The 15,305-nt window shown below is 37.8% G+C and overlaps 1 protein-coding gene across 7 annotated transcripts in view; it reads right to left on the bottom strand.

The window, feature by feature from the left end:
- LOC117408635 (arfaptin-1-like) overlaps positions 1-15,305 on the bottom strand; it is a 52,792-nt gene that overhangs the window by 24,107 nt on the left and 13,380 nt on the right. For 3 of the 7 annotated variants that reach the window (XM_058999766.1, XM_058999772.1, XM_058999794.1), the window contains 2 exons: positions 4,802-4,852; positions 2,354-2,455 (listed from right to left, as the gene is read on the bottom strand). The exons of 2 other annotated variants lie outside the window; for them this stretch is intronic. In XM_058999766.1, the coding sequence (XP_058855749.1) occupies positions 2,354-2,455; positions 4,802-4,852 (153 nt within the window). The remainder of the gene's footprint in view (positions 1-2,353; positions 2,456-4,801; positions 4,853-15,305) is intronic. 2 more of the 7 variants (XM_034013810.3, XM_034013812.3) reach the window with 1 other exon arrangement.

Raw genomic sequence — 15,305 nt, 5'->3', positions numbered from 1 at the left:
CCGAAGGACGTATTTCACTCTGGTGCTTTTTGTCAAATTTTTCTAACCAGACATTTTGAAACTCAGCCAACTTTCACTTTATCAAAAGCACAAGTGTTGTAAATTACATAACAGGTCTTTCTGGCTGAACATAATGTGTTAAATTCAACAACACTTGCAAAATGCTAATACAGGCCTACATGAAGTATATATTTGAATGCAGTAATACTGGCCTGCCACTCAATCACAGACACAGGATTAGCACAGAGTCAGATTAAGATTTTCACCCATTTAGCAGCAATAGTCATCCTTGATGTAATGAGAAAAAGTCAACTGGATGACATCACTTATTAAACAAATAGGCTACGTTTTTAGCTTGGGTATTTTCACTTGATATCCAAACTCAAAGCTCATTACAGGGGTAATGTACGATTCCAAAGATTTCATTTAATTGCAATTGTGGTCAAAGCTGATTTTCATAAGTGAAAGACATTGTTTCAACTTCTGTGAAACAATACCTAAAGTACAGTGAAAACTCTCAAAGTGTGCTTTTTCATTAGGAAACCTAAAAGGTCTTATTAATGGCAGCCACACTGGGTGGATAGCTAATGTCAAGGTCACCAACACATTTAGCCTGCAGCACTTGTATCTGAAAATATGAAGTCAGTACCTAAATGATCTCTAGGAGTTTTTGAGAGTTTGTAAGTGACAGCTTGTAAACTTACAGCCACAAAAGGGTTACTTATGTTATCTTATCTCCCTAATATACCGCTGGTGATACTGCCAAACACATGACTCCTTAAGCACAGTACTATGAAGTATAAGACTAACTTAGAACACTTGCTCTTCTTACGTTTATAGAGCACATTTTAACACGAAGACAGCGCCATTATTCTCTGAAATGACATCTAAAAACTAGTGAAGTGAAAAGTGAAGCCTTTTGAACCTCAGTCTGAACCCTTTGAAGCATTTGGTTCAGTAAGGTTCGCTCGCTGTGTCACAGAACTAATGTACCTTAATATACTCTTGATACAGTATATTAAGCAATGTATACGGTAGTTTAAATAAACTACTGTAGCAATGTGGCACCCTTTTCCTTTTTGTCTAATTTATTATGGTTGAGGAACAAAGTGTTCTGAAGAGATTGGTTTTGTTTTTTTATTAAAATATTGTACAAACTTTAGTAAGTGCTGCACAATAAGATACTGTGTATTTAAATAATAAAAAAGCATGCACGTCTGATGTATTCAATTTAAACTGAAATGTCAGTGTAATGTGTATTAAATATAAACAACACATTTAGAACTTAACGTTCAGTGTGAAGCAGCAATAGGCTACCGGAAAGTTAAAATGCAAGTATGATCCGTGTGCGGAATGTGCATAAGAAGACATGTAGTAGGTTACAATTACATTATGAATATAGGTGTACTTTTACTTAAAATGTGTTTGGCCTAATCACGCCTAAAGTAATAAAAACGCTTTTACCATTTTATCATTAATATATTAATTATTTGCTTTTTCCATAAATTTTCATATTTCTGACTTTTTTGCCGGTTCAATATCTTCAATGTATTTTATCAAATGCTAGTTTGTCTTTGCACTTTAATTTGTGATTTTCCACCCGCATTTGTAATGGCTTATTATGGGTTGGTCCTCATTATCCGTCTAACTTGTTCCACTTGTTCAGGTCAGCTAAACCAATTTTTAATTTTTTTTTTGGTAAGGAGTAGCTTTTTTGCTAAGATGAACTGTTAACAAGCAACCTTAGAATAACCATTCAAACTTCACAGCACTTTATATGGCAGTGGCTAGTCCTCCTTGAGTAGGTTAAATGAGTGGAGCGCTGAAGAACATTTATTTTTCAAAAAGCTGTGGCTTGGGTGCAACAGAAACTGCAATCATTTCTGAAAATCCATTCATCTGAAATCAACTAAATGTAGCCATGGCTTGGGAGAGTTTCTGGAGTCCTGCGTAAATTATTTAGCAAGTAATGCCTGCTGTGTTGGATATTAATTCTTAAAGGTTACATTAAAAGGGACAATAAGTGGCGGCAGTCTGTAGGAGTCAAGATTCACATACAGTTACTCATCAGCAGGCATCACTGCAGTTGCTATTTTCCATTGAATTGAGTGGGCTTCCAAGTGCTGGAATATAACTGTGGCTACACAACAACACATTTCTTTAAACAGATAAAAACATGAATTTGTTCCTTACAATTTAATTTGATTTAGCACCTAATTATGACATAATCAAACTGAGTTTTTTAATGCTCTTAATCATTTTCATTAACTTTTTTTTCCTGAAAGTTAAGCTTGCTTGCCAGTTATATTCACACAAGAAAATTAACAGCAGTACTGTATAAATTAAGAATTACCATCTGGAAAACATCTTCACGTGTGTCATCTGAATCTCTGTTACTGGTCACTGAGATTTCAGCGGCTGTGTTTCTCGGGGATTCCTGGGCCATTTTAGTCTCCTAGAAAAAAAATATATATATAATGATAGGGGTTTGAAGTCAAAGCCAGTTCTAAACACGGAATAGGCTGTCAAGCAGTTCGTGATTAATTATCTGTGTGAAAATAATTCACACCTTGAGTGCAAATAAAAAAAAAACCTGATGCATCCCTGTCACAAAGACGGCCGGAGTGGGTGGCGTCAGACCAGATGCAGGAAATAAACAGACAGAGATTTGGGGTTTGGTGAAGCTGGGCGCGTGATCGCGCTCAGCATTTACAGTGCCTTGCGAAAGTATTCGGCCCCCTTGAACTTTGCGACCTTTTGCCACATTTCAGGCTTCAAACATAAAGATATGAAACTGTAATTTTTTGTGAAGAATCAACAACAAGTGGGACACAATCATGAAGTGGAACGAAATTTATTGGATATTTCAAACTTTTTTAACAAATAAAAAACTGAAAAATTGGGCGTGCAAAATTATTCAGCCCCCTTAAGTTAATACTTGCAAAACAGCTCGAGCTCAGTGAGGTTGGATGGAGAGCATTTGTGAACAGCAGTTTTCAGTTCTTTCCACAGATTCTCGATTGGATTCAGGTCTGGACTTTGACTTGGCCATTCTAACACCTGGATATGTTTATTTGTGAACCATTCCATTGTAGATTTTGCTTTATGTTTTGGATCATTGTCTTGTTGGAAGACAAATCTCCGTCCCAGTCTCAGGTCTTTTGCAGACTCCATCAGGTTCTCTTCCAGAATGGTCCTGTATTTGGCTCCATCCATCTTCCCATCAATTTTAACCATCTTCCCTGTCCCTGCTGAAGAAAAGCAGGCCCAAACCATGATGCTGCCACCACCATGTTTGACAGTGGGGATGGTGTGTTCAGGGTGATGAGCTGTGTTGCTTTTACGCCAAACATAACGTTTTGCATTGTTGCCAAAAAGTTCGATTTTGGTTTCATCTGACCAGAGCACCTTCTTCCACATGTTTGGTGTGTCTCCCAGGTGGCTTGTGGCAAACTGTAAACGACACTTTTTATGGATATCTTTAAGAAATGGCTTTCTTCTTGCCACTCTTCCATAAAGGCCAGATTTGTGCAGTATACGACTGATTGTTGTCCTATGGACAGAGTCTCCCACCTCAGCTGTAGATCTCTGCAGTTCATCCAGAGTGATCATGGGCCTCTTGGCTGCATCTCTGATCAGTCTTCTCCTTGTATGAGCTGAAAGTTTAGAGGGACGGCCAGGTCTTGGTAGATTTGCAGTGGTCTGATACTCCTTCCATTTCAATATTATTGCTTGCACAGTGCTCCTTGGGATGTTTAAAGCTTGGGAAATCTTTTTGTATCCAAATCCGGCTTTAAACTTCTCCACAACAGTATCTCGGACCTGCCTGGTGTGTTCCTTGTTCTTCATGATGCTCTCTGCGCTTTAAACTGACCTCTGAGACTATCACAGTGCAGGTGCATTTATACAGAGACTTGATTACACACAGGTGGATTCTATTTATCATCATTAGTCATTTAGGTCAACATTGGATCATTCAGAGATCCTCACTGAACTTCTGGAGAGAGTTTGCTGCACTGAAAGTAAAGGGGCTGAATAATTTTGCACGCCCAATTTTTCAGTTTTTTATTTGTTAAAAAAGTTTGAAATATCCAATAAATTTCGTTCCACTTCATGATTGTGTCCCACTTGTTGTTGATTCTTCACAAAAAATTACAGTTTCATATCTTTTTGTTTGAAGCCTGAAATGTGGCAAAAGGTCGCAAAGTTCAAGGGGGCCGAATACTTTCGCAAGGCACTGTAATAACAGAACAGAAAATAAAAGGTTTGAAACAAAACAGGACACGGCACTTTAAGCCAAAATAAATAGACAGACAAAACGAACTAACACTTAACAAACGGTGCACGGAGACAAACAAACACGGTGAGAACAAACACTTATATTTACGCTTTCTTTCGCTTTCTTTCACTTTCTTTCACTTTCTTTCACTTTCTAGTTTCTCCTTCTCCACACCCGTTCTCCACTCTCGAACACCCAACCCCGACTGCAAGAAATGTGCGTCTATATATACTATTGTGCTGGGATTCAATTACTAATTAATTACTCACTTGAATCCCAGCACGTGAATTAATTCTGTGCAACCCCGTGCTCACATATTACATTTAACCAGCACGTGAAGTGATTTGTGCCCTCCTCGTGCCTAAATACAAATCTACATTTTTAAATCACACGTGAAACACAGACCCGTTTATATCCCGTGTACCAATCTGTACACCGACATTAACACACGCACGCAACACACAAATGCACACAGGGACGGGGCACATTGCCACAATCCCTTATGCAAACTCCAACACCTACGTTTGGTTGACATTGGAACATGGTGTTCCTCACTGTAGTGACATGGTGAAACTGACAAATAAAAAAATATATCATTTTTTGACATACCAATACATCTTCTTTCATAACTTTAAACACTCAATCATATACTAATTCAATAAAAAAAGACATTTCTAATGTTGTACTCCAATAGAAACTTTCGTTAAATCACTTTCGTATAAATACTATTCTATAAAAATATACTTACCACATTTGTCTAAATTGACTTACGTTTTTTTTTAGTACTACAACACCACAAAATATTGTGCGACTTATTGTATTAATTGCTACTCGTGACTCATAATTTACTGTAAGTAAGCAATGCTCTTCATAAATTGTAAATAAGGATAACATATATTGATGGTTTATTCCAAATGAGCATTCTTATTTCATTATTAGAAATTTTAAAACAGTTTGTATGAACTCTATCGCGTTCAAAAAGTTGCTCTGTCAAAACTTTGAAAAAAAACATTATGCATAACAAAACAGATACATAAATAGAAAACTTAACATGGTACAATTATACACACAGAGTTGTCAGAACTGTGAACACCAACAGTAATGACAACTGCTGATTTCCCTATTATAACACTGGTTGAAACAGATCACCATCTGCGCACATTGTGAGAGAGTACAACAGTTTCCTCACTTCTTGCTGAACTTTAACCTGGGGCCATCTCCTCTGAAAAAATATCTATGGGTGTCTAAACCCTTTGCCCACATCAAAAATAACAAAGTAGACATACTTGACCTGGGTACAAAAGAAAAAAAGTGCTTATACTACTATGACTACTACTATAATCCTAATAAGAGTAATCCATCATGTATCCGCCCAACACATATCCACCATGACCAAGCTTTTCAGCAACATTCATTTATTATTGAACAGAGAAGATTAGTTCAGAAGTGGTAGATCCTACCAAAGATGTTATACACTGTGTTGTATGTGCCCCATGCGCAACCATTGCTGGTAGTGTCACGTGAGCGGTTCAGTGTGTTGATCTGTAAATAAATCCTGTTCGCCTGCGGGGCGTATCAACTTCAACCTCCGTCTTGATCACCTGCCTGTCACTCAGCAGCCAATGCACGCACCCACACGGCTACTCTGTCACAAGCATTAATACCCTGTATCTTTCTAAACAAGGGATTTAGAGGAGCTCCCTAATAAAAGCTGAATCTCAAAACAATAATTGTGTGAATATAGTAATTGTTACAGCTGTGTATAATGGTATTTAAAACAGGATTCATTTATCTGATTACACGACAGACTACTGTAATACTAATACTAATAATAACACCATCAATAATGTCAACCAAAAATGCTTTGCAGTACAAGCCAAAGAACGGGGATAATGCTATATGTATTAATAAAATATGTAGGCTTAGTAATTGTTAAAGGTTGGAAGTGCTAAATACTCCTTCTCAGTATCTAGGCTAGTAGCTACTGCATTACTTGTTAAATGATTATTCTATCTGAAGCAGTCGGAGGACATTAAACTCCACCTGCGGATATTTGTGAAAGAGGTGGAGCAGATTAATGACTAATGTAAAAAAACTATACCAACTCAGTGTTGCAAGTCAATTTCAACAGTTTTACCACAAAAAACAAAAAAAAAATGGTTTGCCTCACTTAATCACTGAAGCGATGAAGACAAAAGGAAAAGTTGGAAAAATATGATTGCTGCCCAAGATGTTTTCTTGAGTATCCAGTGGAATTACTATTTTATTGTTTATTTAAAAAAATAAACAGAGTAGCCTATATAAAAAGAGAGAGTAAGCAAGGCTGCCAGTCAGTCATATAGTCATAGGACTTCAATCCAGACACTTAGAATTCAATTACTGGAGCAGCAGACCACCCAAAATGCCTGCCAAATCCTACAATAGTAAGGGAATGTTAAAAAATAAATAAATAAACAAACACTATTAATTACATTTGAAGGTTCTTGCTCTTTAAAAAGGCATTCAATCTGGGAATGCTGCAAGGAAAGGAAATGAAATGTTTTTCTAAAACAAGTACAGTATAAAAGTTCGATCTGTGATGCTCCAGTAAATGCAAGAAGAATTTTACATTTTGCAACCAAGCCTCAGGCATTACTATTCAAATACATTCCACCTCTGCACATTACATCTGCAGCACATTTTGCATAAACATGCATAAGGTAACTCCTGACAATTCCATATTTCTGCTGAGCCAATTAGCAGTAATAATTCACTGGTTATGTGAGCAGCAGTGGTGTAGTCCTAACCCTGAAAGTATGCCAATAAAATATAGATTTTCTTAAAACACAAATGATACAAATTCACGTTTTATTTGATCACGGAGCTTGAGGTAACATTTAATAGGTAATGCATACGTTTATAGGCTACTTCCCCAGTCAGTGCTGTCAGATTGGCGGTCTCCCAGCCAAATGTGGCTTGTTTTGAAAGCATCTAGCGGGTAAATATTGTCTCTGGAGGTTTGGTTATTTGTATTGTGTGTTTTTATCTATTCCTCTAGTTTATGAGGTCATCACCAGCGCAGAACTTCAATCACCACGATGCCCTGTATAGTATATTGTTTTTTAAACGTATTTTTAAAGACTGTATCCGGTAACAGCTCTGGACAATTTGGTTCTGGTACTGTAAATTGTGAGAAAAAAACAAGCAAACAAGATAAATAAATAGTTTATAACTTTACTTTTTTATTTTAAATAAATGTGTTTCACTTATTTATGCTTTTTTAATATCTAAAATGTAAGTGCGGTTTTTAGCTAGTCGGCTACGCAATTTCACACTGCTTTTGATAAACCAGGGTTGACCTGGGTGACAAACGCAAGTAAACAATACCTGTATCAATGCCCCGGAAGCAGCTTGTTACAGACGCTTCCATCCAAGCTTCTCTGGATTGAACCGTCAGCCCAAATGTTGATTAGAGCAAACGTTTCTTCATCCCTGCTGAAATCTGGCTCATGGGTGTGTCTCAAGCAACAAAAATATGGCTAAACTGAATAAACAAAAACATTCCTTGCGGAAGTGAAACCTTCACGCAGACGTGGCTGCTTGTTATTTTTTCGTCGGCCCTCATGCATTTTGTCTCACTCAAAGCAGGTCAAAGCGTGTCAACCCACATCCTAAGGTGGGTCGCTGGGACCCGGGTACGTGGTTTCACACTACGTGGGATTGTGACCCAGGTAGCCAAAATCCAGGTCCGGACCCAGGAAGAAAAAGTGTCACACTAAGTCATTTGCAAGGGCAGTCGTTCATTCCAATACCCGGGCCTCTGCACTGACTGATATACAAAGCAGCTGTAGGATGCGCTTTTGCTGTCTTTTTCATCAGCATTCTTACTATAAAACATTGTTAGCCTTATTAAACTTTAGTATTCTAGTTTGTAATAGAAGTTCCTAATGTTCTCTTAATTGCATCACAAGGACGACTGACTGAATCAGTCAATTGTGTGGAAATCAGTCAATTGTGCGGGAATCAGCGTGTGACTCCAATTTATGTACCATTAGAAGTGACATGTAGGAAATCAGACACTAGTTTTTTTCTGCACAATGCCATTGTGCAGAAAGACTACTTTGATTTCCACACAGAAAAGAGATTGCGTCATCAGTGCTCATGCACCAAAATTACAGTGGTCGAGTGCTATATAAGCATTTTCATAACAAAACGGTAAAGATTCTTAAGTCAAGGTTTTGCCTGTAGAAAAAAAAAGTACTGGAACAGTGTTTTCCGACTTGACTACACCACATAACTAAAGCTCTTGGATCTACTAGTCTTCTGTATTAGTCTTTTTAAATAGGCCAAACATGTTGTAGCGCTCAAAAAGAAATCAAATTACAATGTATTTCATCAAAAAAAGCCTGTTTCACCACTCTCTTAAAAACTCTTATTCTGTGGGCCTGCCTGTAAGTTGCCCAGAGTGGTCCTCTGACGCTGTAGCTCTGAGGTGGCTGCATGTCGGGCCTGCAGAGTGAAAAGCTGACAGCACACGTTTCGGAGGTTCCATGTGTCAGTCTTTGTCCCTCCCGAGTCAGTGCGGGGGTGGCAGCGGTGAGCCGGGTTGAAATAAACAATAATTGGGCTTACCAAATTGGGGAGAACATAAGAAAATAATTGGAGATTCCAAATTAAAAATAAATAAATAAATAAACTCTTATTCTTCTCATTCTAAGACTTTAGACTGATCTATGTCAATGCTCTGGTGATACCAGCCTGCCCACAGCTCCCTACCACTGTAGAGGTCAACTTGTAAATGCTAAATACTGTATATCATTTTTAGAAGAGCCACACACTGAGAACTATTGACAACCGCATAGCAGGGAATTCAAATTAAGTGAAAACTAAAATGTTTTTGCATGCATGTAGTGTGGGAGCAGGATTGTCAGCAAGTATAAAATGACTCTCTGTGATCTACTATACCTATTCATAGATTCATCACAAAAATGAATGAAAGATCAATCAGGCATTACAAACATACCAACAAACAGTATGAAAGTAGCACACACGTTCATTTAAATGGGTGGTCCGACTGATTTGTTCATGCAAATGGAATCCCTGACATTCTGTAAAAAAAAACAAAAAAACCTTACGCCTGGTTTCAAGTCAAGATCTTGACTATTCTGGGGAACAGACTTCTACAGATGTTCACCGCTTCTCTAAAGAAATCAGAAGCTGCAATCACTGAAGTATGGTCATGCATCCCTTCAGAACAATTGAAAACAATTGCAGACAAGTCAAAGCAGTGCTGTGCTGGATGCCCATTTGTTGGCCCTCAATGCTGAAATTTAACCTGGGGCCGTCCCCTCTGAAAAAAAACATGAAAAGGAAATTTATAGATATAGGAATAGATTTTCTAAAACACAGTATAAAAGTGGTACAATTTAAAAAACAAACTGCCTAAAGAAATTTCACCAAAAGAAGCCTACAGACAATGATATGGAATGCGTTTCTACTGCTTTGTGCAACCCCTGCATTAAAAGCATTTTATGACTTTAAAAAAATGGAAGCACTACGAAGCACATTATTATTACTAGTGGAATATTAAGCATCCAATCATACCCTCTTGTGGTTAGAAATTGAATATAAGACAAAACAAGGCAGAAGGCAAAAAAGGAACTAGGACAAAGACCAAGCTCATATTATGTTTTATAAAATAAAAGTACCCCAAAAATACAAGTTGTCAGACAACTTACTGTAGCTAAAGATAAATGGCATCCTGCAATTCTGTCTTAGCACTCCATGTGTCAATATTATCACTACAAATGTCCCAGTACAGAAGATGGTGTAACCGAGAGTGCAGTACTGTACTGTACTAAAAATAAAAAATATATAAATGACAAACTATTTGACTGGAAGTCTTTATCAATGTCTTGAAAAAGGTTTTTTTTTTTTTTTTTTTTTTAAATATTACTAAATATATACCACCTTTTATTATTCTGGATGAAATAACCTATATTGTATTACAAATTGCATACTGTACATTATATTTGTAATTAAAACATTACAAAGGCCAAAGACTTAGGATGGGAAAAGGCACAGTTCTCACAACAAATGTTAGCAAAATAATTACTTAGATTCTACCATTTTTTTGTTTTGTTTTGTTTTGTGCAATAAATCAACCCACTTAATTTTGCAACTTTGATACTTTTTCTCTTTTCTTTATATAGGCTGCCATCTAGTGGCTAGCTAAATAACTACACTTATTAAATAAACAAATTCCCTTTAAATCGCATATTTAGATTTTAAATAAGGGAAAACAAAATATGTAAATTGCTCAATTAGCAAAGGGACAGTATTTTCAGTGTGTTCAGGAAAAAGTTTTCATTTCAAATTTTTGCTGATTTATACGTTGTTTTATTAAAACATGGCAGTTTGATGTAGCCAATCATTCACTACCAGATACAGCAGATGATATCTCACAAGGATGATTTCAGATCTGGCCTTCACTGATGATACTGTTGCACTAGTAGAAGCATGCAGACTCAGCACAGAGCTCCTGGGGAGTTGAAGATGTCTTGAAGATCAGGCAGACATAGAGTAGAATAAGAGGTCACAGTGTATTTAACATTTTTTCTCCTTTTCTTAGTTTTTTTTTTATTAGCTATGTGAGAAAACTCCTGAATTGAGAAGAGTTCTTTTTGTTTTGTTTTGTTTTTTTGCATTTCCAAATCATGTGTTAGAAGTGCCAGGTGCTTTCTTATTCCACCAACTAGCACGTGTAACCCCCCATGGCACAATTTATTAAAGGTTACCTTCTTGCCATTAAGAGTGCTGTCACAGGCATTCTTTGTAAACTAGTCTGATTGGGTCTTGACAGTGGATGCCGACAGGCTTATGAAGTTAAAAAGAAAACGCTTAAGAGCTGAATCAATAACAATTATACTGCACACCTCTCCTAGTTAATCAGCAAATAGAGATTCTGTTACCTGACCCAATCATCTTTTATGACACTACAGGCTTTATTTAGAGGGAAAAAGTACAATCAATCCTGATTTTTTTTTTTTTTACACAATCAAACACATTGGGAGGTGGGGGAGGAAGCTGCTCTCTCACTGTTTTTATGGAGGTTCTGTTATTACTCAGTAACTTTTGACCCAGACACCAAGGTCAAACCGCAGGCAGTAAACTGTAGTTTCCAGGTAATAATGCAGTCAACAAATTCACTGCAAGTACCAGTAGTTTTCAAATTCACCTATATTAATATGTTTTAAGTGCATACATATTTAAATACTATATAGTACACGTACATTTAGTCCCTTCAGATCTGTAGTTATTAATGTTAAATGAGCTTCATGCTATGGGATTCTTTGCGCCATCTATTGGCCATATTCTGCTGTTGTTGTTGTTGTTTTAAAACATGGCATCCAGCAAAGGAGCACTGTGTGGAATTTCTTTACCAAAGCAGGAGAAAACGAAATTTGCAAACTGCCAAGGAAATATTTCATTCAAAAGGAGGAAGCACTAGCACACTTACTTAATGTGCTCCTCAAATATTTTTTGTTTAACCCAAAACAAAATATGTAAACGTTTCATAAGTGTGTGAGTAATGTTTTTCTCATACTGATTTAATTTTGTACTTTGCACCTACGCATTTTGGAGTGCGTCTGCTTTTTCTTTGTTAATCTACTTCATTAAAACACAAAATGTTTACGGTTTTCAGTCTGTTTTCTGGGGTACAACTGTTACTTATTAATATAGGGTTGGTAGATTTACATTTATTTCTGTTATCTTTACCTGTCTTTAAAGCTGTAATTAGCATTGTTAAACCTTGGGCTGGATTAAATCGAGCTCAGATATTTTGTAGCTCTGCATTCCTTAATGAAAACTGGTGGCTTTCCTCTCACTGTAAGCAGGATGGAGTCACTACACTACACACTGATTTAGTAAAATACAGATATTCTGTCTGGATACACACGTATTGGCTTTTTGTGGGTTGCTTGCATGCACAGAAAGCATAGCAGATGATCGTATTCCTTCACATACCAAGACCACTTTTCAAACCAAGCTGATTTACAGCATCCAGTTAATTTTTCATTTCCAAAGCAGCGAGCAGGAAATCTGTAGTCCTTTGGTTGAAATGCCTCATACAAATGTTCAGTGGACACAGCTGGGGACGTAGTGCGGCAGCTGCATAGGCACTGATACTGGTGGAGCCGCAACCTGAGGCAATGCATTTTCAGGGGGCTGTACTGTGTCAGTAGGTCTACTAATTTTAGAAGGTGGTGCTGCACAAATATTTTTTTAGGCTTTATCTACTACACAGTACTAGTAATTGAATTGATTTCTTACCGCACACCAGGTCTGTTGTCTTCAGCTCGTTTTTAAACAGGCGAGATTACACGTTAGTTCTGTATTACGAAAGCTTATTTTGGCCAGAAAGACAAAATATGTATTGCATCATAATCATAGACGTTTAACATTATTAAGCTTACATGTGTGCTCTTGTAGCCATTAGAACTGCTTTATCTCCGAGTAGTACAGTAATATACAATGGTTTCACCCCCCCTTTCAAACGTCTTGCATTTTTTAAAACATTTTGGAACTCTGCCATTACCTTGCGACCAATCAGGACGCATTCAGTCTGTGCTGATCTTGTTACAGTATTACTCAACAATGCAAAACACTTTTTTGGAACTCCCCCATTCCCTTGCGGGCAATTAAATACTCTCAAGTCAAAATGTAACAATCAACAATGGTCAATGGAAAAACTATTTACTGCTGGAGGCTAAAAATGAAATGTGCAGTTCGTCATCCATTAAAACTGACGTATCTTGTTAATCTGCCTTCCTTTAACGTTTTTTTTTTTTTAATAATTTAGTCGTTGCCAATTAGTTTTTATTATTTTCTCCCCAATTTGAAATGCCCAATTATTTTTTAGGCTCAGCTCACCGCTACCACCCCTGCGCTGACTCGGGAGGGGCAAAAATGAACATACGCTGTCCTCCGAAGCGTGTGCCGTCAGCCGCCCGCTTCTTTACACGCTGCAGACTCACCGTGCAGCCGCCTCAGAGCTACAGCGTCGGAGGACAACTCAGCTCTGGGCAGCTTACAGGCAAGCCCGCAGGCGCCCGGCCAGACTACAGGGGTCGCTGGTGCGCGGTGAGCCGAGGACACCCTGGCCGACCTAACCCTCCCTCCCCCCGGGCGATGCTCGGCCAATTGAGCGCCGCCCCCTGGAAGCTCCAGTCCACGGTCGGCTGTGGAATAGCCTGGACTCGAACTCGCGACGTCCAGGCTATAGAGCGCATTCTGCACTCTAGCGAGTGCTTTTACTGGATGCGCCACTTTAACGTTTTAATGTCTCTTCTTCAGTTCTTATTGAAAGAATAAATGCCACTTTCTACTTGAAGCCATTACTAAAAAAATCACAAATTCCAAATACAGTACTAGTAAGAGCCCACTACTGAAAATGATCGTGCGTCACTTGCCTGGGCTGTTGCAGTAACAGTTACAAAAGGGCACAGTGAATAAAAAAAATCACGACAGAGAAGACAGCAGCACTAAAAATACAAAGTTAGAGTACGATTTCTTTAAATTAAAATAAGTGGCATAGGGAACGTGGATTGGTCCTTACTACTATAAAGAAACGCAGGAAGGTTATGGTTTGTTTTATTGAGAAATATATTGACATGTGAACAGTTAAATATCCTTTATTCTCGACTGTTTTAAATGTGGTTCTGGAAGTTAGAGGTTTATTTGTAATGCTTTGCCATCCGACATTGTTAAGCACAGTTATGATAGCAAAACCAGCTGCTAGGTCAGGACACATTTGTAAGTAAACGCTGTCTCTCGCATGACAGTCCTTGGTGCTGATACTATCACTGATAGGTTGAAACAATGAACGTCTGCCCTCGCATAGCAATGCCTAGTGCTAATTGACTGAAACACTAAATGCCAGCACACACTCGGTAATACAATTGGTTGAAATAGTTGATTCATGACTTTCTTGCAGTGCAAATGCTCATTCACAAACTAAAGTTAACGAGAAAAATTGCCGGTGCGACAGCACAGCCGCACTCCTCCCTCAGCATGTGCACTTCCTGCATCCCTGTCACAGAGTTATCACTGACATAAACCCAACAGGATGTTATTTTCTTTCAGATTTAGATCCTGAGAAGAACAGTCGCCGCAGTTCTTATTATTGAGGTGTCCTTGCCGCTCACAGTGTGTTTTATTGTTTTCTGTAAAACACTGGTATCCTGTCAGTTAAGAAAAGGCTTAATGCAAAAGCTTGTTTTAACATTGTCTTTATTACACCGGCAAGAGACCCTCGCTTACAACTGTATTGTCACATTTTCTACATTTTCTTTAAATTCTCAAATTAATAAATCGATACCCCAGTAGTATAAAGAGACCCTGTTCGGGTCGGGTAATTTAAAACCAGACCTCCAATAGTAAGTGTGCTAATGGATGAACATTTACATCTTACTATAAACAATGAACAAAATTAGATTTTGTGACAGAACCAATATAAAGTGAAATTGAAGAAAGGAACTATGAAAAAGACCTAGGAGTTTATGTTGACTCAGAAATGTCTTCATCTAGACAATATGGGGAAGCTATAAAAAAGGCCAACAAGATGCTTAGATATATTGTGACAAGTGTTGAATTTAAATCAAGGGAAGTAATGTTAAAACTTTACAATGCATTAGTAAGACCTCACCTAGAATTCTGTGTTCAGTTCTGGTCACCTTGTTACAAAAAGGCTATTGCTGCTCTAGAAAGAGTGCAAAGAAGAGCAACCAGAATTATCCCGGGTTTAAAAGGCATGTCGTATGCAGACAGGCTAAAAGAATTGAATCTATTCAGTCTTGAACAAAGAAGACTACGCGGTGATCTGATTCAAACATTCAAAATCCTAAAAGGTATAGACAATGTCGACCCAGGGGACTTTTTTGACCTGAAAAAAGAAACAAGGACCAGGGGTCACAAATGGAGATTAGATAAAGGGGCATTCAGAACAGAAAATAGGAGGCACTTTTTTACACAGAGAATTGTGAGG

This window comes from Acipenser ruthenus, chromosome 2, assembly GCF_902713425.1.
Source record: "Acipenser ruthenus chromosome 2, fAciRut3.2 maternal haplotype, whole genome shotgun sequence".
NCBI classification, from domain to species: Eukaryota; Metazoa; Chordata; class Actinopteri; order Acipenseriformes; family Acipenseridae; genus Acipenser; species Acipenser ruthenus.
This window is presented reverse-complemented; position numbering and strand designations above follow the sequence as displayed.